This window comes from Talpa occidentalis, unplaced genomic scaffold, assembly GCF_014898055.3.
Source record: "Talpa occidentalis isolate TD23 unplaced genomic scaffold, MPIMG_talOcc4v2.1 talOcc4.15, whole genome shotgun sequence".
Lineage (NCBI taxonomy): Eukaryota > Metazoa > Chordata > Mammalia > Eulipotyphla > Talpidae > Talpa > Talpa occidentalis.
In genome coordinates, this window is record NW_023601543.1 from 14,713,092 (window position 1) to 14,735,289 (window position 22,198).

Sequence of the window (22,198 nt, forward strand, 5' to 3'; positions counted from 1 at the left end):
CTCTAGAATTGTGAGGAAATAAAGTTCTGTGTTAAGAAACAAAAGCTGTATGCCTCCCTGGTGGCGCAAGGGGTTAAGCACCGCACTGTGAAGCAATCCGCAGCCTCTGCAGCATGAGTTCGATATCCAGCCAGCCAGGGGGCTACCCACATGGCACGGCAGACCTCTCCTGTCTCACCTGCTGCTCCTCTCAACAGCATATTTCAGTCGATCTGCCTGTTCTCTTCTCCACTCTGTGTCTGGTGAATCCTCTCACCCCCCGCATCTCCGGCCTGTGCCCCAGCTCTTGTGTACATAAATAAATATATCTTAAAAAAAAGACTGTAGATTTTATTATATAACTGGGTGCATGCCTTCACTTCTAACTTGGAAGTCTGATTACTTGGCTTGCAGATTAGAGAGCTTTATCTACTGAGAGTATCTTGCAATGTGTCCTCCAGCACACTTTACCTTTTACACTTTACGAATTTCTTAAATTTTAAAGGCTGCCAATAGTCCTTGAGTTTTAATGACCATGAAGGTGGGTAGGCTCTGAAGTCATTTACTCAATTATGAGTGTTTTTTTTCCTCTTCACATCAGAATTTCTTGAATTCTGAAACTGTCTTTGTCCATTTTGGGCTGCTGTAGCAATACCATAGACTAGGTGACTTGTGAAAAAGACTTATTTCTCACAGTGCTGGAGGCTGGGAAGCCTATCGTCAATACGATAGTGGGTCATCAGCATGGTCTGCTGATGACCCACTTCCTGATTCATAGACAGTTGTTGTCTTGCTATGCCTGCACATGGTGGAAGGGGCAAGAGAGTTCTCCAGGATTCATCTTATCAGGGTGCTAACCACATTCATGAGGGCTTCACCTTGTGACCAAGTCACCTCCCAAAGACCCCACCGTCAAGTCTCATCACACTGAGAATTAGGTTTCAATATGAATTTGAGGGGCCGGCACAAATATTCAGTCTAGAGCAGAAACATACCAGGTTTTTCCCCCTAAGATTTATTTATGCATACCACAACTGGGGTACAGGCCAGAGGTATGGGGGGTGAAAGGATTCACAGAGTTGGGGAGCAGGACAGGCAGATCTACTGAAATACACTGCTGAGAGGAGCAGTGGGCGATCGAAGTCTTGCTGTGCAGCAGTGGCTGTGGATAACTTCATAGTGCTGCGACTTAAGCCCTTGCGCCACCAGGGAGGCCCCTGAAAGCCAGTTTCAATGACCACTTGTGATGTAGTCTACTCCTTGCCATTCATAGTCAAGAGTTAAACCCACTGAACTCACTTGGTTTCATTTTCCAGACTGATTTCAGCTATAAATGATTTTTCAGATTTATCAGAAGTAGCTATTTCTTAGTAGCGGACTTAGTGATATTCTAGTCTTTTTTTCTGTATTTGTCTCTAGGATGTTTTTTCATCATACTATCCACTTTTTTCTAACTTTTCCAAAATTGTGTTTAAATATGTAACAAAATTTGCCATTTTAACCATTTTGTTCGTATTGAAGTGCCATTGTTTTACATCCGCGTTAGTGTTTTGACCTAGGATTTCCTCCCTCAGGTGTAGTCACCATTATCACTCCCACCACTGAAACAGCCACAGTCCTCCACCACAGTCCACTGTGCTCTCCCCCCACACCCCCGTTTCTGCCCTCCCCCACTTAACCATTATCAGATGAACAGTTCAGTAGCATTAATTACACCAAGTTTTAAACTCTTACACAGCAGTAGCTTTTTTTCAGGTTTTAACACAGGTTTTCTTTATATAAAGGCCTTTTCTCTACTTCTGTCATAATTCAAAAATATAATAAATCACATTTTTGCTATAGCAGTATTTTAGGTAGGGAAAGAACTTTGTGTACAGTATATATTAGGTTCATATTTTTTTTAATATAATTACTCTTAAAAGTTCTGTATACTGTAGCATCATTTTTTAAATTTCATTTAAATAAAACTTTTTTTTTTTTTTTTTTAAAGATTTATTTATTTATTTATACATGCACTGGGTACAGTCAGAAGCGCGGGAGGGTGAGAGAATCCACCAGAGCCAGAGCGGAGAGCAGAGCAGGCAGAAGGACCGAAGTACACTGCTGAGGGGAGCAGCGGGCGGCAGGAGAGGTCTGCGCACCATGTGGGACCCTCCTCCGGTGGCCGGGGAGCAACCGGGGATCGAACCGGCGCTGCAGAGGCCGCGGGCAGCTTTGCAACCCAGCGCTCAACCACTGCGCCACCGGGGAGGCCCTAAATAAAACATTTTGGTCAGTACCTCTGGCCTACACCCCAGCTCTCATATGTATAAATAAATAAATCTTAAAAAAGTAAAAAGTTACAAGACTATGAGATAGAGTAGGAGTGAGAAGACAAGGGCCACAGACAGATCCAGGGAGTTCCAGCAGTTAGAGGTTAGGGAGATGAGATGGACTCAGCAGAGGGCACTGAGGAGTGGCTAGTGATCGGAGAGCAATGCTCAGGAGCATGACAGTGTCCTGACCTTAACCTCAGATGCCCTCTCTGTAACACTTGGGTGATAATCTCTTGTAGAATTCTTGGTTTCTATTATGGTTCTATCTAAATGTTACATGTAATTTGTTCATAAGAGAGACTGACTCCAGACTACCGTCACCAATAGCAGAAACAAGGACTTTTTCAACATTGAGAAAATGAAATATTTCAATTACTCCTAGGTGTGGTTAACTCCCTCCAAGTACTCTTGTGAAAATAATAATACCCTTCCATTTCTGCAAAAGAAGTAATCTTGGTCTAGAGTTAATGTCCATTATCTATAAATGGTCTGCAAAATAAAAATCCCATAGTCAAATAAATTTAGAAAAATGCTGGGCTACAGTTAATATAGATTCTTTATTATGGGATTTTTTTTCATATTACATGTGCCCTATAGTTCTCTACCAGAAAATTACTGGGCACTTATTTGTCCCTGGAATCCCCCCTCCAATGCTTAATAACTTCTAAACATTCATCTCCATAATTTATATTGGGGAGGGCACTGACCTAGAATAACCATTAGATTTTCTGAGCTGGAAATAAATAGTTGGGTGAGAGTGATCTAAGATGAAGTTCAGGACATTTCATTCCATGACTCACCTGCAAGGTGGAGATGTAACTGGATAAATGTAATATCCATTACATTCTATGTCTAGAAATATACCAGGAAAAAGTACTCATTACTGTGTTTGTATAACTTAAGAAATAGGTAACTGGAACAAACTACTTTGTGTTGGGGATATGGTCACTTTGCACACTTCAAATTCAAGAAGCTTCAGGATATTGTCCTAATCATGTCTAGCTTCTCTGTAACTCATACTTAGCTTATCAGTTTACCCACTTACCTGCTTTTTAAAAAAACTACTTTTCAGCCTACTGTTACCTTTTAAGAAGTTTCTTACTCTAAAGTTTACTGCCTGCTTACACTGCGTCACGATACCCAACTCCATGGCAAACCCTCTCCGACCTGAAAGGGGCAGTGCCTATCTTGGAGATCCTGCTCTGCCAATGACGAGATGCTTGTCTTTGGGCTCAGTTTCCTCTGTTGTAAAATGGAAATAGGAGCACCTGTTCATAGACTGACGGGATGGCAAGAGCTAGTACATGTGTCTGGAACTCAGAGCAGTGAGTGACACACAGGTGTGTAAGCCATTGTTGCTATTCTTGCTAGTGAATTACTACCGTTCCTGATTTTATTTATGTCTTCATGTCAAGTAGAATGGCCCTACTTTTCATTCCTAATTCCTATTCATTTTTCATTCTGACTCGCCCCACACACACACCACTTTCACAGTCATTTTAGTTACCTTTCTTTCCCTAACCCAGGCTGTCTTTTCTTGAGTCATGGTTGACGCACATAGTACCAAACAAAAGCAGGCACACTATTAGCGTTTTCATGTCTTAAGCTCACCAGAATTCTATTTGTAGAGAGCAGCTATAAATGCTCCCAAAATGTTCATTTGAGTCATAACTGTCTTTTATAAATAGTATTAAGATAATTTCCTGGACCTCCCTGGTGGTGCAGGGGTTAAGTCTCAGCGCTATCAAGCTAATGCCAGCCACTGTGGCATGAGTTCCACCCCTGGCCAGGGAGCTGACCCACATGGTGCAGCAAACCTCTGGTGTCTTGCCCACTGCTCCCCTCAGCAGTGTATTTCAGCAGATCTGCCTGTTCTGTTCCCCACTCTGTCTCTGGGGAATCCTCTCACCCCCCCCCCCACACACACCTCTGACCTGGACCCCGGTTCTTGTATACATAAATCTTTTTTTAAGAAAAAAAAATTTTTCCCTAGAGGATACTGCCTTGTTTTTAACCACACCACGGCTCGCCTCACACTCATACTCACACAGCACCCTTCTCTGATTTGGAGATGCAGCTGCAGCCTCACTTTTGTCAGTTTGCTACTCAACCACGTGGGAAAACATGCTGTCATCAACAAACTGGGAGAGGCCACTGTGCGTCTCCTCAGCTGTTTAGAATTCTCCATGCCCTGGAAAAATATCCATTTTTTTCAGGTCACTGTGATGTGTGGCAATTTGAAGGGATCTCAGCCTTGAGTGAAGACCGCCCTATGTTTAAATCCTGGTTTTGTATCTAGATAGCTTTGTCACCTCAAATAAATTACCTAAACTTGTGAAGCCTCAGCTCCTTCATCAGTGAAAGGTATGAAATGATCATTTCTTGCAAGTTTACTATAAGGATCAGAGATAATAAATTTTATATTAAAGCAGAAAAATTTCTATTAATATATATATATATATATATAAAATTTGGCACTGGCCTGACAAAAATCAGGCACTCAATGAATGCTGCTGACTCTATCACCACGAAAGTGAGTGCTATTCCTGTCACTGCTCTGGCTGCTATTGCTGTCACAGCTGATACTGCTGAGAGGACACCCAGGAAACTACACAGCGATGGACAGTTGTGGTGATCCATCAGCACTGCCATTAAATGTACTTGTCATATAGTTCCCTGGTCTCAAAATACCTTCCTCCAAACAGTTGGGTGGGTAACATCTTATGGTGCTTCAATCACCTGTGGTAAAACTGTCTGGCACTAGAAATGAGTGTCTTTCCAGTTTTTTCCGTAAGGCTATGAAATGGGGCCTCCCCTGGTGGCGCAGCCGTTGAGCACTAGGCTGCGCCGCAGCCCGCAGCCTCTGCAGCGCTGGTTCAATCCCCGGCCATCGGCGAGGGTCCCACATAGCACGACAGACCTCTCCTGCCATGCCCGCTGCTCCCCTCAGCAGTGTATTTCGTCAGTCTGCCTGCTCTGTTCCCTGCTCTGTGTCTGGTGAATCCTCTCACCCTCCTGCGCTTCTGACTGTGCCCAGTGCTTGTATAAATAAATAAATAAGTCTTAAAAAAAAAGACTATGAAATGATACCACCTGTTGAAAACCAGAACAGCCTATCTGAGTCAATTCTGAGGAGTATTCTGGAGGAATTCTGGGGAATATTCTGGAGGAAAGCATTCCTTTCTGCAATTAGCGAGTCCCTTCTTTACAGGAAACTTTATAGTAATTATTACCAGGAGTTCATTTCCAGCAATGTCAGCTAGTAATCTAATATTATTCTTATGAAAAAGTGTAATTATAAATACTAGCAGTAAGTGATGTAATTGTTTCATGCCTTGGTTGTGGTGATGGTTTCTCAGGTATTTGCATATGTCCAAATGCATCAGAACTTGGGCCTCCCCGGTGGCGCAGCGGCTGAGCGCTGGGCTGCGAATCTGCCCGCAGCCTCTACAGCGCTGGTTCGATCCCCGGCTGCTGGAGAGGGTCCCACATGGCGCGCAGACCTCTCCTGCCGCCCGCTGCTCCCCTCAGCAGTGTACTTCGGTCCTTCTGCCTGCTCTGCTGGCCTGCTCTGGCTCTGGTGAATTCTCTCACCCTCCTGTGCTTCTGACTGTACCCAGTGCTTGTATAAATAAATAAATAAATCTTTTTAAAAAATGCATCAGAACTTGTATGAATATGTTCAATTTTTTAAGTATATAAATTATACCTCAATAAAGCTTTTTTAAAAAGTAAACTTTCTAGCTCCAGCTGTCTGGTGACCAGACTGGCACCAGGATTAGCCTCTTCTGTACGGGTTGCCATCCCAGGAAATTGGAAACACTTGCCAACCTTCATGCCTCTTACCAGCAGGGGGCGCACAGCCAACATGTAATCTCAGTGACTTGTCCACCTCCTGTCTTGTTACCAGAGTGATCCTGGTAGTGCAGAGATATTTATACTCTGGATTAGTTCTTCCTCCGTTGTCTCTGAGGTAAGAGACCCTTGCCTACTGTTTTCAGACAAACATCCCAAGCCTGTTGGTGTGATTGAAGCACTTTCATTGATCCTAAGAAAGAATGCAGAGAGGATGTGCCTCATGAGACAGGGTCCATGGTTAGATAGCTAGTTTCGAAGCTCTGACTCAGGATAGGTAGTTTCTGATTTTAGTGTTCATTAGGAAGCCTAGGATTGTGTACACACACACACACACACACACACACACACACACATGCGTTGACCCTGACAGTTGGGCTTTCCCTTTTTGTAATGCAAGTGTCTGACATAAGCTTTGATTACTGAAGTATCCACTTCAAAGAAGGTTATCTCAGGTAAACACACGGTCAGCCACAAGACCAGATACAAGCCAAGCCGCCTCCCGCACTCAGGGTCCTTTGTTTAGAGATCTTGGTGGATTTCAATAACTGTCCATTTGGGCTACTTGATTTTTTTCTCTTCCTGCACTTTGAATTTCCACAATTCACCAATAGAGTGAGCACATGAGATCTCAGACTCCCACCTTCCACCCCATAAAAGCAGAACCCCAAGTCCATGACAGCTAGATGTTCCTCTTTCTCTGTCTCTCTGCACCCTGCTTGACCGCTCTATGTAACCTCGGTGTGCTGTGTAATTTCCAGGTTCTGTAATAAACCCTTATGTTTTCAAAGTTTCCCAGAGGGCATCTTGCAATCATAAGACCCCAAGGGCTGATCCAACCCCAACGTTGCCTATTGATAGGCTGAAACTGGCCCAGAATGCACACACACAGACACACAGACGTGGAGCCGCATCAGAATCAATATGGACATTACAAAAGTACAAATCCTTGGGCCCTGCTCCCAGATCTAGTATATCAGAGTCTCTGGGGGTGGTGGCCCAGAAATCTATACTTTAACAAGTTCCCAACTGATGGCATACACTCAGCTAAGCCAGTACTTGGGAACTGCTGATCTGAGGGGATTTCTGGGGTCCCTCTTTCAGTCTTGCTACTCCAGTGCCAAGGGATGTGGACATAGGATGCTTAGAATCAGAACGAGGTTGAGACCAGTGACTGCTCTGTCTGAATCATGTTGGGATCTTCAGGGAACTTTCAGATGGTTCAGGAGCTTCAGCCAGCCCTTCCAGAGGGGGCAAAGCCCCTCCCAGTGAGGGGATGAGGGGTGACAGGTTCAGGGTGGAGGGAGGCCTTTACAAGTTCCGGCAGCCGCCCTGTCCCCCCGAATGTCACAACGGAACAATGACTGACCTCTCCCTCAGCGCTGAAAGTGGCAGGAGAAGCTGAGCCTTGCTCTCCGGGGAGCTCCCGGCACCGCCACACCCTCGGGCCCCAGCACCAAGCACACGCGGGGTGCGCTGCCGTGGGCTGCCCTTGGGGCCGGGCTTCTGCGGCTGTTCTGCACGAGGAGGTGCTTCTCAGAGCAGCATCAGGCCTTGGGTTCTCTGCGCAAGGGTCCTGCTGACAGGCCCTCGGCCTCGACGGGTTGTTACCGCAGCGCGTCCTCGGGCCGCATCACTGGCCTGAGCAAAGGAGCAGCTGTCAGAGGAGGGGAGACGAGCGCTGGGGGGGCCCAGTGACCCGTCCCCACACGCCCCAAAGGCCGAGCAGCAGAGTCCAGCCGGCTCTGTGGTTCCCAGCTGTCGTCCAAGCTGGAGACCTCTCGGCCGCGCCTTGGACGCAGAGCTGACACCTCTGCCGGTCGCTTGGGCTGCTCGGAGGGATCTGGGCCGCGGCACCCATTCAAGGGAACGTCCCAGTGTGGCGTCCTGGGTCATGAACGACCTGCTTGCCCGGCCCCCAGGGGTCAGCGGGACGGACCCGAGTAAACCTGCAAGCCCCAAAGGCCTTGGGCTTGGAACTAGCTGAGAAAACAGTATACTTCATAGCAAGAGCCTCAACTTGAAGACAGACTGCTCTTTACCATTTGCTCTCTTGGACAAGTCACTAAATGTCTGGGTGCATCTGTATTTTTTGTTTATAAAGTGGAAGCCATGATCCCTACCTCCTAGGGTTGAAGGCACATCAAATGAGCTAGTGAATGAATATAAAGTGTTTAGCACAGAGCTGGGCGCATAGTAAGCTTTCCAACGTTGGTAGTTATGTCCGGGGGTCTTACCTCCGCAGTGCACATGTGGAAAGTGAAGAAGAGCTATAGAGATTTATTTGGGCTATCACGGATCATTCCAGAGACACAGTGAGGTTGAGTGAAGAGCCAGGAAGCAGCGCACTTCCCTCCAGGCCCCCTGCTCGCTCCAGCCTCACAGCAGCAAGCGTGCCAACAGCTCTCTGCTCTCCTGAGCGCGCTCTGGGAACAGGCCTTCCCAAGTCAGCTTGCTCGGCTGAGGTGAGCCCGAGGGCCGCTGTGGCCCCCTGCTGGTAGCAGCAGGACGTGCTGGCGCCGGGAGCCTGTTTTCAGGGTTCCTGGCACCAGAGTGGCAGCCCCAGGACTTCCTGGCTGTCCCCAGGTGCCTGAGGGAGATCAGTGTCATACTGTGGGGGGCCGGGGGCGGGGGAGGTCGAGCACTTAAGGCACAGAGGATAAAGGCAGGTAGGGTGGTGAGGGCCTGCTTCTCGCAGCAAAACTACCAGACCCTGTGGAGGACCAAAAGGGGGTGGTTTGGGGGAGGTTTTCAGAGTTATCTTTTAAGGTGAGGCCCAGTCAGCCTGGAAGAGACTGCCCAGAGGCCCACATTCAAGAGTCACCCAGGAAGGGGTCTCTTATCTCTCTGAGAGGAGCAAAGTGGAGGCTTTTCCCTCTCGTAGGTCAGCAAGCCTGCTACATGTCCCCAAAGGTTACGGAGTCTAGATGATGCGAAAACCTTCCACTGCTTCTCACTGCACTTAAATGAAACCGCGACCTGACAGACCTGTCCTTACCCACCTCTCTACCTCGTCTTGTCCAGGCTCTCCCTTGCTGGCACTATTTCCTGTTCCTCAAACCTCAGGACACTGGCATCTGCTGTTTCCTCTGCTTGGGGTTTCTCGTCAGCCCGGTCGTCATAGCCAGTTCCATTTCCTTATGCAGGTGGTATCAGCATAAATCTTATCTCCTCAAAGCATGCCTCTTGTGACCACGCCATCTACTGCGCTACCCTCCCCCCGCTGTCCCTTTGCCTGCTTTATGGCCCATAGTCCTCTCCAGTTACCTCCCGTGTTGTTTGCTCTCTGTCTCCTTGAAGAGAGCAGGATTTTATTTTGTTCACCTGTGTAGCCCCGGGGCTTAGAACAGTAGCACATGGTAAGTTTTTTTTCCCTTTTTCAAAGGGTTTTTTTCCCCTTTTGAAAAAAATTTTAATTAAAAATGTGTTTCCTTTTTTTTATTGAGGTAACATTGGTTTACAACACTGTATATGATTCGGGGGAATAGGTTCAAGCCCTTCAGTGCATGTCAGCACACAGCACCCACCACTGAGACAGCCAGAGCCCTCCACCACTTTATCCCTCCCCCCACCTTTGTTCTCACCCCAGTAAATGTTGAATCCTGGAAAGGTGTCGAGGCAACCTAGGTGTGGAAGAGGCAGTCCTGGTTAGAAGACTTGGAGTGTTGTCATCTTGGCCCAGTTATACCAGAAAGTCACCCCGCCCAAGATGGGCCAGGACCCAGGCTGCCGTGCGCCCATCATGTATCTGCAGCCCAGTCCTAAGAGCCAAAAGACACTACCGTGGGTCTTGTCCTGGGCAATGGATCAGGGTATAAAATCTGAGACAAGGTCCTGGTGTCCCACTAGTGAGAAGCACGACAAACAGGGGTGTTGGCAGTTCACACAGACAACAGGACCCGAGCCCCTTGGGTGACACTCAGGGGCAGAGCATTGGGTGGTTCCCCTGGTCTGAAAACCCTGGGCTACTGGGCAGATTCCAAAGACAGGCAGGTGACAGGTGCCCCATGAGGGGCCAGACTGCAGGCTGGGCCGGGAGGCTTAGCCTGTGGCTAAAGGGACAGGACAGGACCAGGCAGGCTATTTGTGTGGGTGGGAAGCTCTTCTGGGTGTATCAGAAGATCAGCCTTTGCTAGAGGAAGAAGTTTACCAGAAGAAAGTGCTCAGCCTTCTCTGTCACCTTCGGTGACACCACCTTTGGTGTCAAAGAACACTTGTCCAGGACCCTCTCCCAGACGTTTCACACAAGACAGTTCCCTTAAGGAGCACCCCCAAGCAAAGAATAGACTTGGGGCTATTGTAGATAAGTCTTTAGAGCCACTTTTGTTCTTTAGCTGGACGATTGGGTTCCACGTGCATAAGAAAGACCCGCAAAACCCCTGCTGGAAAGCCTGAAAGCTCCCCTGGGCTTAAAAAGCAACCGCTGTCTTGCCTGATGGAGAGCCTCCCCAACCTCAGCTCCCCCCTAGGGCTGTTCAGCTCTCAGCTGGCCTAGCAGCTGTCCTCCCACTCAACCCCCAAGTTCATTCCTGCCTTCCTGCTGTTACCCACTCCCTCCTCTTTACCAATCCAACCCAATCGTTACACTCTAGTCAATACACAAAATAAGTCCAGTTCCCTTTTCCTGAACCATCCCTGATGTTGAGCACATGGTGTTCCCCCTTCCCATAGCACAACCCCCCACTTGGTGATATTGTCTCATTTTTTTTTTTCTTTGCAAAACATTGTTCCTGAAACTAGATCAGACCTTTGGACTTCGGAGAGGAGTCCTCCTTCTGTTGTTTCTCCCATAGCACCCTGCGAAGATCTTGGGGCATATTAGATACAGGTTAACTTTGAATCCTGTGCTCGCTGAGAAAGGGCACAGGAAAAAAAAAACACCTTTGGTGTCAAAGAGCACTTGGTGAAAAATGGGGAAGCAAGCTGGGCCTCCCTGGTGGCGCAAGGGGTTAAGTCACAGCACTATTAAGCTATTGCCAGCCACTGCAGCAGGAGTTCCATCCAGCAGACCTCTCCTGTCTCACCCACTGCTCCCCCCCAGCAGAGTATTTCAGTAGATCCGCTTGCTCTGCACCCCAGTCTGTCTCCGGTGAATCCTCTCACCTTCCCCCCCGCCACCTTACCTCTGGCCTACACCCCAGCTCTTGTATGCACAAATAAATAAAAATAAATCTTTAAAAAAAAAAAAGATGGGGAAGCAAGCTCCAGCTGCTCTGGAAGCAATCTGTACCTTTTATTTTTAGACTTTGGAAATAAGGAGAGAGCAGCCTACTCTGGATATCCAGGGAACCTAGGAAATATTTATAAGGCAACACTGCCTTTCAAGACTTTTTTATCCCCCCCCCCATAGAAGAACTGGCCTGTATCCCATCCCCTTTTGGGTGTTTCTGGCCACTCAGCACGCCAAGTGAGAGAATCAATTAGTCCTGAAGAAGTGACTCAAACGATGAGGTGGCACAGGGGGTTGGTAGGGAGTGTGCCTTGGCATGGATATGCCATTTAGCAGGGCAGGCTGCCCCCAGAAATACCTTCCTGGAGGAAAGCAAGACATGAAGGCATGTGATAACCTATACAAATTTTATTTTAATATCAATTTGTATGGAAACAAGCAGTTGTCAGCGTTACGCAGGAAAAAAAGGGAAAGAAAAAACTCCAGTGAGGACTGATCTCCTAGTTACACCATTTGGTTTCAACAAGGACAGGAAGTTTTACTGTTAGCTTCCTGTGGGAACTCCAGTTTCTGCACCTTCCCCTGTTGCCTCTCAGCATCGCGATAGAGCAGGGATTTCTGGGCCTTCAATCGGCAAGCCAGGCACATGAAAATCGACTCCACATTCTGGCTCTCTTTGGGGTCCTTGGCCGATGTCTCAAACAAGAGCATGTTGTGGGCGTCGGCAAATTTCAGGGCTAAGTTGGAGGGCACCTGGATCTGTTCCCTCAAGTCACACTTGTTGCCCACAAGCACTTTCGGGACGAGTGGGGGCACAGCGTGCCCGTTGCATTCTTGGATCCACATTTTGAGGTTGGTGAAGGATGTCATCTTGGTGACGTCATAGACGAAGACCACGGCGTGCACGTTGCGGTAATAATGCTCCACCATGCTCTTGCGGAAGCGCTCCTGACCCGCCGTGTCCCACACCTGAACCTGGAAGATACAAAGACCCATATTTGCAGTCAGAAAAGGAACCTGAGCACAGGGGAGAGAGGATGGTTCTGTGGCATTATAAAAATGAGGCCATAGGCCCCAACACAGGAAGTGGTTCTTTGAGCAGAAAGAAGGGACTTTTGAAAGTAGACAGTTTTTGTATGGGGACTATAACCCAGATGAAAATGCACACATTGTGCAAAAAATGAAAAATGATGTAAAAATATAGAACATTTAAAAAATAATAACGAAAACAATTTGTCTCAAGATAATTTAAGCTGAAAACCTTAAGTTTTTTCATTGAAAAGCAGAAATGTAAATTGGTCAGCTTTTCTGGTGGGCAATTTGGCAATGTTATCAAAAACCTTCAAAATGTTCAAAACTCAATGTTTACACTTGTCTCCCAGAAACGGCACGTGAAGCCTCTGCCTGGGAGGAAACCAGCATTGCAGCTCTCCTAACCGGCCACCTCGGGTCTCCCTTGCATGTTGTTTTCCAAGCTGCATGACCACTGTCTGTTCCGGCCAACCAGCCGTCTCGAAAAACCTTGCAAGGTGAGAGAACATGGGCAGATCCTGCACCTGCTCTTTCCAGATGTGCATACCTGAGGGACAGGTGTTTGTTAAAATGAGTCAGCTGTCAACCCAACTGCCCAGCTTCTCAGACAGTGTCCATCAATTGCCACTTCCACCTTCCAGTCGCTTTCACGTAATACGCTATTTAATATTACTTCTCTTCTTATTAGAAGGCAATAATGATAAACAGTAAAAAAAATAATAATTTACACAGATATGGGAAAAATGGGAAATTGATTCTAAAAGTGGATTTAGTAAAATGTAAAACACCTGTATCCACCATGCCTGCCCTAAAAATCCCCTGTGCTCTGCCTTTTCATTCCTTTCTTCCACCTATTCCTTGACAACTAATCTTTTGGTAGTTTTGCCCTTTTCAGAATGTCATGTGGTTGGAGCCATACAGTATGTAGCTTTTACAGTGGACTTCTTTTAGTCTGTTTTGTGCATTTAGTGTTCCTCCAGGTCTTTGCATGGCTTGACAGCTCATTTCTTTTCAGTGCTGAATAATATTCTATTGTCTGGATAGGATGTACCACGATTTATTTTTCCATTCTCCTACTGGAGGGCATTTTGGTTTCTTCCAAATCTGGGCAGTTATGAATGAAACTGCTATTTAAAAATGTTCAATATTCTGAGAGTCTATAATCCTTGTTTCAGATTCAGTACAAAAGAAATAGCAGAGATATGGTCAAAATTCTGTAAAAATACCTTAATTGCAGTGTTACTGATCCTTTTTAAAAAACAGGAACCAACCTAAATACTCCCTAGGGGAAGACTAGCTAAAGTATATGCACATATCTATGAAGCGGCTAGTATGCAGCCTTAAAAAATCATGTTTTCAAAGAATAAATGGCGGAGGAAATTCTCACAAAATACAAGTCAGTGGGGGGAAAAAAAGGAAAGAAACATTTTCATGTCATATATGGTCCCAATTTTAAGAAAACTACTAAACACAGACGCACACAGGAAAGACTGGAACTGTAGGCATCAAAAAATTAATAATTATTTATGGGCAGTGGGACAGTAGGTAACATTTAATTTCTTTTCATTTATTGTTTATTTCAAATTTTCTAGTGTAAGCATACAACCCTTTGTTGGGAGGTGGGTTGCATGACTTTGAAAAGAAAACAGGAAACTCCCTGGTGGCCTAGGGGTTAAGTATCACTGCTGTCACCACTATAGCCTGAGTTGGATCCCCAGCCAGGGAGCTGACCCACATATAGCACAGCAGACCTCTCCTATCTCACCCGCTGCTCCCCTCAGCAGCGTATTTCAGTAGATCCGCCTGTTCTGCTCCCCACCCTGTCTCTGGTGAATCTTCTCACCCCCCACACCTCTGGCCTGCACCCCAGCTCTTCTAAACAAAAAAAAAAATAAGTAAATAAATAAAAATTAAAAGGTAAATAAATAAATGAAAACAAAGTGTTAAAATCTCACCTTTACATGCAGTAGGGGAGGGAAGGCAGTGGCGTGCAGAGGGCAGGGAAGAGCACAAGGGACGGGGGGAGATGGATCACAGGTGCTGTGATGTAGGAGAGCTACAGGGACTACACCTGAGGGGAGAAATCAAATACTGTTCCAAAATGAACAAGGATGTAAGAAAATAAAAAAAAATAATTAAAAATGAAAAAATCTCACCTTTAGCTCACTTTATTTTAAGTTCACTTCTTTGTTATGTGAAAGCTAATTTAGCTCACCAGATTTTTCTTCTACATCTCAGCTTTTGGGATAAAGGCCAAATGATGAAGGGAAAGCGCTGATACCAGTAACAGGTACAAAGACACAATTCCCAGGGGATACTCTGGAGTCACCATACCTTCAGCCCAATCTATTTGCCATTACACATGCAGAGACTGGGGCACAGAACATTCATAATCAAAATGATGTTCCCCGGCCATATACAATTCTCAGTTATCAAGGCAAATTTGATTATGGCCACTAATTGACTACTATGGCTGTTAAAACAGACAATAGCCTTTATTTGGACTTTGCCGTCAATAAGTATAATCTAGTCAAGAGAATTCAATCTCTTTGCTGAGTGAAGATTTTTCAGGGTCCCAGAGTCATCATTCTGAACATCAGTGTTGATCACTCAGCCTCCCCTGCCTCTCCTCTATCAACACGGCCACCACCTTCCTTTGCCATGGCCTTCAGACCCCTTTCGCTTTGATTTTCATGTCCCTAGGCCAGCCCACCTCTCCTCACTCCTGGGGGACAGCAAAGCCTTTCAGACTCTAGATGTCTCCACTCGGTGCCTCTGTATGCTGCTTTCTTAAGTCCCTGCTTATAGCAGCAGCTCATCCTCTTTTTCAGGAAATTATAACAGTGCTGCATGTGGCATCAAATGGAAAATGTTACGTTGTGATCTGATCCACACCCCCCTCCGCTATCAACGGTACTCGGCTACACCTGGTTCAGTCTCTCCTGTACCCGGGGCTCTGTTAGTCCATCTTTCTCTACAGAATTGGGGGCCCCTCCAGTACTTTCTCTAGATTTCACCCATTCTTTAAGACTCAGCTCATGTGTTCAACTTTCTTCCCAAAACCAACTTCCACTCACTTTCCTTTCCCTATGAATATCTCCTGCACTCTGAGCCTGGACCACACCCTTTGGAACATATTTGTTCTCTAGTCGTGTCATCGGCACCTCTGGCACCTTTCCAGCAGAACTGCAAGCATCGCTCGTCATCACGGTTGTCACTGTCATCGTCATGGCATCCTCATCCCCATTATTGTCGTCATCAAAAAGCAGCATTGGCTCAAGTCCCCAAAACTTACAAGCGATCTGGCATCCTAGGGGCCTGCCAAAGTGATTTCAGAGAGAACATTCGACTCTGGTTACCCAGAAAAAAATAAAGTTAAGTCCTTGAAGACTGATTTGCTTCACCCTGCAGAATCAGAAGAGGTTTTCATTTCTTCTACCCCTCTGGTGCTCTGAGCTGGAAGCAGGGGCAAGCTGGCCAGGGAAGGAGTGGGGGGCAGTGGCAAGAGAGCAGGTATAATGCAAGAATATCATTACCACTTGGCTCCTGATCCCCACCTCCACCCCCGGTAGTCGTAACTCCTGCCTCTGAGTAAGACTGAATTCCTACCAGCCCTCAGGCATGTGGCAGATGCTTTAACACCATGAGCTCAGCACTCTAAAAATACCTGCCATTAGCAGGAACACGGGTGGGAGTGTGTGAGGTGCTTGGGGCTGACTAGGTTGGTTGTTTGGCTTTTCTTTGGCTTCCTAATTGTTGACACCACCCAGGCTGCTGGACTCAGGGAGGGCTGCGCCTCTGGAGACCTCCGTGGCCTTCGAAGCTACGCGGAGCCTTGCAGCTTTCCTGTGGAGGCCTGGAATGTAAAGGGGAGGCATGGCTCCCATTCCAGCTGTTGAGAAACCCCATCCCCAGCTCTCCACTGCCCTGTTTGTGGTGTCAGGTGAGCCGGAAGCAGGCTGCTCACAATAGAAAATCAGAAGCAGCGATGGGGTGGCCTCAGAACCATCACAGAGACACAGCACAGCAGTCGAGCTGACTGGAACACGATTGGCCTCATTTTCTGTTGCTGCGTGGCGTCCCTGTTCGGCATTCTCAAAAAACCTGGGCCCCTGCCAGACAGTAAAAGCATTTCCTTCCCCTTCTGCAGCTAGTGCCCTGCTCATTGGCTCCTCCCTTCCTGGGGCAGGGGTGACATCTGCCCTTTCACCACACACACCTTTCCCAGATCCTCTTTTCTCTCCGCGAGCCAGCGGGGCACACTGCTGTCAAACCCACTGCCGTGCAAGTCTCAGCCCAATCATGCTGTACCCATCATGTTAGGTGTCTTCAGCAAAGCGAGGGGTCCACGCAGCCTCGGTGTCCTCTGTCGACCGAGGGAAACCACAGCAATCTTGTGGAGATCAGCATTCCTTGTAAGTGCATGACACGGTGCCTAATCACACTCTCCTTTCCTTCCTGTCCCCAGTGCTTCACCATCCACTCTGGCTGGACAACTGACGGAGAAGGAGCTGCTGGAATCTCAGCAGTAGCTTTGGGCTTGGTCGTCCAGCAGAGGACCCTGCCGAGCAAAGGGCAGATGGCACAAGAAAGGGCTTTGGCAAAATATAAAGTGCTCTGCAAATATGACTTGTCCCCTGGCTTCAGAAGGCCCTGGGCTCTGTCCTGCTGGTGCTGCTCCTTTGGTCCATGGGCTCTCATCCTGGAAAGCACAGAGTGTTTGGCTTCTTGATGAGGAGAGAGAGCCAAGGCAAAGGCAGTCCAGTGGGGAGGGCAGGAAAGGAGAATGGCAGCAAGGGGCCACGGGTACGGGGCAGCACGGGGGTGGGGGGCTGGGGGCAGGCCCCAACTGAAGGGGATGCTGGAGGAGGGCCCAGCCCCTGTGCGGGGCGCAGCTAAAGATAAATCTGGCCTTTTAAGCCCCTTTCCCGAGGTTAAGGCAACGGCTGCCTGAGCAGGCTTCAGCAAGCCCCCTACTCCCTGCACGTGCTCCTGGCCAGCATGGGTTTTTCTCTTCCACAGGGAACATGAGGGGCATCTTTCTGTAGATGAGATATCAGTGTATTTTTCTTGAGGGCTGCTGAGGGAGGGCAGAAGTGGGGAAAGGGGAGACAGGTATATCTGTAACCTTTGGCACATGCCTGAGTGGATGATGGGAAAAGGTTAAAACAAACCTTTTGTTCAACTACCGAGACCATCCCTTCTGGGTCTCTCTCTCACACACACGGGGCTGACACAGAGAGTGGCGAAAGAGGACAGAGACAAAGAGAAACTCATGCACAGAGAGGTAGCAAGGGAGATGGAGAAACACACACTGATGGCTAATGAACCATTAAGCTAACTGGCAAAGATGGAAGCGCAGAGCCCGAAGGAAGGCGTGATGTCATCCTGACTGCAGGCGGCTTCCGAGGGAACACTCAGCTTTGCCTCCGTCCACTCGGTCACGTAACACCGGATGGTGTTTTCCAAGTGATGGGCAGAGGAAGAGAAATAAATGCACTGTCCTGGGTGGCACCTCACCCACGGCTGACCTGCCCTGTGCCTAGGCTGGGGGCTGGGGGAGACGGGAGGGCCCAGCCTGGGGGAGAAACCAAACCAGACAGGAGGGTGCTTCCGTGAGAATTTAGAGAATGGCTCAAGAGTGAGTTCTGAGACGTCCCTCTACCACCTCCTCTTCCCCTCCTCCCCCCACATCCTGATTTGGCACATTCCAGTACTTTGAGACTGAGAGGGGCTCAGGAAGATTTAGCTAAACCTAGAGGTGACAGCCTCATAATGTCATTAAGGGAAGTTGCACCCTTCCTTTGGGGGCTGGGGGGGGCCTCCACCCTCCCCAGGCTGGCGTCAGGAAGGACTGTGGGTTTCGCCATTTGGTATCCCTCCGTGTCTCTGTCATGATTAACCATGTGGGTCGAGGGGCCACAGGGCTAGTGCGGAGCAGCGGGCTGTGTGTTCTTCCAAGCCAGGTGGCATGATGTGTGCAAAGAGCAGCAGAAGGAATTAGGAAACCTGAATTCTAGGCCTGAGTCTATGTGATCTTGGATAAGTCACTTTCCCTCTCTGAGCCTCAGAGTTTACACGGTTTGCATAGTTTCCTCTGTGTAAAATGAGGACATTGGATTCGAGATTCTCTGAGATCCTTCCCAGCTCAGAATATTCTCTGATTCTCACACCCAATAGGAGACTGTCAAGGGGCAAAAAGTGAAGCCCAGGTCCTCAGCTCAGTGTCTGCAGTGCAGCTGAAGGAGCTCTCTGGAAGGCTCCTGGGTCCTGAATCTGGATCCCTGGGCCCCTGGACTCGAAGAGACCACTAGGCCCCTGCCCAGAACACCACCTCCCCTGGGCACGCTCCCCAGGGCTCACTGTTGCCCCTGAGAGTCGAGTGCTGTGTTGAAGAGCACAGGCCCCCAGCGTAAGTGAAATCCTGGCCCATCCAGGGAAGGCAGGACAATGAGACAGTTCTTGGGCTCAAGGATCCAAGACTGAAGTTCAGATCCATGTGCCAAGGATCCTACTTCAGATCCATGTGCCTTTGGGTAAGTTATTTCATCTCTAATCTGGGTGTCCTTACCTTTCAAAGGGAATGCTAATAACAGTACTGATTTCATAGGGCTGCTGCGCAGATGAAATGAAATAAAGCCTGTAAAGTGCCCAACCTGATTTCTTCGTCGAGTCAGTAAATTGAAGTTATCGTTGTAATGAGTATTGCCTACTCATTGGAGGTTTTTCTCCATGTTCAAGTGAACCAGGAAACACTGGACTATAAATACATGGGGAGAGACTGGGGGCACATTGATCAGGGACACCAAAGAGGCTTCCAAGCCCCGGGGATGGCCCTGGTAAATAAGAGAGTAGCCCAAAGAGCTGAATCAGTCTTGTCCCTGCCGAGGTTGTCATGAGAGCTGTCCTGGGCCAGGGAGAGGCCGAGGACAAAGCCACACCCAGCAGGCCTGAGAGCAGAGCGCTCTGAGACCTCTCCACGGAGCTCCTTCAAGGGCTGGCATTTCATAGCTTGGCCATCTTCCGTTGCTGGCTGTGGACTAAGGCTGCCTCCTCCTGTCAAACTGGACTTTTCTCTCTACCCCAAAAGGGGAGCCTTTGGCAGTCACCTCCTAGCATGGTTTTGGCACTTGTTCCCTGAGAAAATCCAAACCAGCCGGAGCGTGGGGCAAGATCTCCTGTGGGAATCATGTGTAGCTGCCCGGCTCTGCCGTCTCCCCGCAGACATGCTCGTCTGCCTGGCACGGACCCTGAGCGGCAGCCTCTGTGAGAGGCAGGGTCACCATCTCCCCACTCCCACACCCCACCAGGAATTCCTTCAGAATCTGCACTCGGAGGGCACCTCTGGGGGCAGTGTTACCAGGCTTTGCCCTCTGGAAAGTATCATCTTTCCCCAAAAGCCTGGATTAAGCACTTCTCTGCACGTGGCGCTGAGCTGCGCTCTGTGAGGAGTGAGTCACACTGTCACCGGCTCTGCCCTCTGGGAACAAGTCCGGAATCTTTGGCAGACACTGGAAAATCCAGTTTGGCTCCAAGTGCTGGGGTGTTAGAAGGGAAGGAGCCTCTAAAAATTTCCCCCAAGGCCCCTGGGTGGTGACCTCCCTTCCTTGTTTTCACTTCTCATTTCCCACTTTCTACCTTCCTCCGCCCTCGTCCTGTTCTCCCCGCGCCCCCACCTCCACCTCTAGGCTCCCAGACCCTTTTCTTTGCCCCCATCTCACGCTCAGGTGGACTTAGCTCCCCTCTCTGAAATCCAGACAACTCTTTAGCCCTGCGTGCCCTTCGGTTTTAGACAAGCGATAGCTTATAAGTTTTGGGCTTTCAAGGGTTGAAGAGCACGTCCATAAATCTCTCTCGACTTTGGATTTTAAAAAGCTGTGTTTTAGAAATTCCAGAATCTTACAGCCTGACATTTAAAAAGCCAGATGCGCCAGCAAAATTCCTAGCCCAGCAAATGTCAACATAGCAGTCCTACAGAGGGCAGAGGCTTCTGAAAGGAAAGGTAGCGGCCCCTCCCCGCAAGCCCCACCCCCCATGCAAGGGCAGAAAAAGCTCAGTTTCAGAACAGCCGCCGGCCTTGCTGCCCTCCTAGGGCCTTGTCCTGGTTTCTGAAGCCATTTGAAAATATGTTCATGTTAATAACTAAGGAGTTAGGAGTCGTGCACAGTTTGGACTTTTTCATCATTCTCACATTCTCCACCCTCCCCCCTCCTCGTTCCTCAGAAGCAGAACCTCTTAGTCATTTGGGCTGTTTGAGCAGCCAGAGGGAGGTTTACCTTCACCTGACAGGGTCTGACCAGAGCTCCAGACAAGGCCGGCCATGAGTCTATCAGATCTCCAATGCCTGTGATTTGGGGGGTGCCCTTTCTGCCCATAACCCTGCCTCCCTCTGCACCCCGTTTTGTATCGGGGTTGCTCTACAACACCTGGACCCATGAAGCTACCCTTGCCTGCCCTCCCTCCACATTGCAATATTCCTGGCCTATCAAGTTTCTATCTGTTCTGAACCAAGAGTGCTCCCACCTGGACAGAGGAGACTATCTGTATTTAACCCATTGGGTCGCCCTCAGGTAAGGTGCTCTGCATTTTTTTCACACAGGCCTGCTGAGGACAATACCAACACAGTGAGTCAAGGCAGTTCATCCATTAGGTGCCCCAGGCGAGTAAATGGCTTGAGAGGAACAGCTCCAGAAGAACAAGTTTTGTCTGCTAGGGCAGGCTAGAGGGCGACCCTGTCTCCATAGCTTTAAAAGAGCGGATGGGTTTGTGCCAGAATCACCCACTTCACCCCTATTCCAACTCAGCCCCAATTTTAACTATAAACTGTAATTTAAAATAAAGCGCCTTTCATCTTCTGTGGATGTCCATCCCCCACCCCCACCCCACCCCCATGCCTCCGGGCTTCAAGTGGCTTTCTGCAGGTTATTGGCACCCACGAAGCTGAAGGGACCTCAAGATGTGTGAAGTGCTTTGGGATCCACCCCGCAGACCAGGTCCAAGCGCTGCCTCATGCCTCCCGCCGCCCACAGGTGCCGCTGCTGTGGCTCAGGGTCAAGGATGGGCTCAAACGTGTTTTTCCCAGCTGAAGCTGTCAGGCAAGGGCAAAGGGCAAGAGTCCAACCACTCCCGCCGGCCTTTAGGAAAAACAACACAAACGGGTGAGGTGGGAACCGATACAGCGAAAGGGGAAAGGGAATGAGGGGGTGCCGGGGGCGTGGGGCTCAGCGAGCGGGGACACAGCTACTCACGCTGGACGTTTACAACCCTAGAGCGAGGCCCTCTCCCGGTCCCTCCCTACCCGAGCCTGACCATCTGGATCACCTTGATCTTCTCGCCCTCGATTTCCACCGTCTTCTCCCTGAAGTCCACGCCTATGGTGGCTTCAGTCTTGTCCGGGAAGGTCCCTCCGCAGAAACGGAAGGTCAGGCAGGTCTTGCCCACGTTGGAATCCCCAATCACGATGATCTTGAAGATGCGAATCTGCACGTACTGGTCCAGCGACGAGTCGAGCTCCAGGGACGCCAGGCCAGCGGCCGAGGCGGGCTGCAGGCTCCCATGGCCCAGGATGGGCTGTGCCATCTCCCCGGGACCGGACCGGGGCCCCAACCCCCCTCGAGGGCTCCACACAAAGAAAACGGCCACGTTAGTGCGCTCGAGGCGAGCGAGCTTTGTGCGTGTGTGTGCGCGTGTGTGTGCGTGTCTGTGAGTCTGTGTCCGCCCGCGTGTGCGTGCGCCGGCAGCGTGTGCGCGCGCGCGTGAAGGGGGTGCCTCTCACCCCAGGCCCCCCTCCTCTTTCTCCAGCGCACCCTCCTTGCAGCGCCCAGGCACCGACACAAAAGCCAGGGAG

At 49.0% G+C, this 22,198-nt stretch overlaps 1 protein-coding gene across 1 annotated transcript; it reads right to left on the reverse strand.

Moving 5' to 3' along the window:
- Positions 1-11,757: 11,757 nt before the first annotated feature.
- Positions 11,758-22,198, reverse strand: RAB33A (RAB33A, member RAS oncogene family). The gene is made up of 2 exons (XM_037511947.2): positions 21,673-22,198; positions 11,758-12,294 (listed from the first exon to the last, which is right to left on the reverse strand). The coding sequence occupies exons 1-2, from the start codon at positions 21,928-21,930 to the stop codon at positions 11,839-11,841; spliced, it is 714 nt and encodes a 237-aa protein (XP_037367844.1). The 5' UTR covers positions 21,931-22,198; the 3' UTR covers positions 11,758-11,838.

Excerpts from the sequence above, each read along its gene's own strand:
- RAB33A (XM_037511947.2), bottom strand. The coding sequence starts at position 21,930 with ATGGCACAGCCCATCCTGGGCCATGGGAGCCTGCAGCCCGCCTCGGCC. Across the intron at positions 12,295-21,672 it reads TCGAGGGCGAGAAGATCAAG|GTTCAGGTGTGGGACACGGC; the intron begins GTGATCCAGATG and ends TGTATCTTCCAG.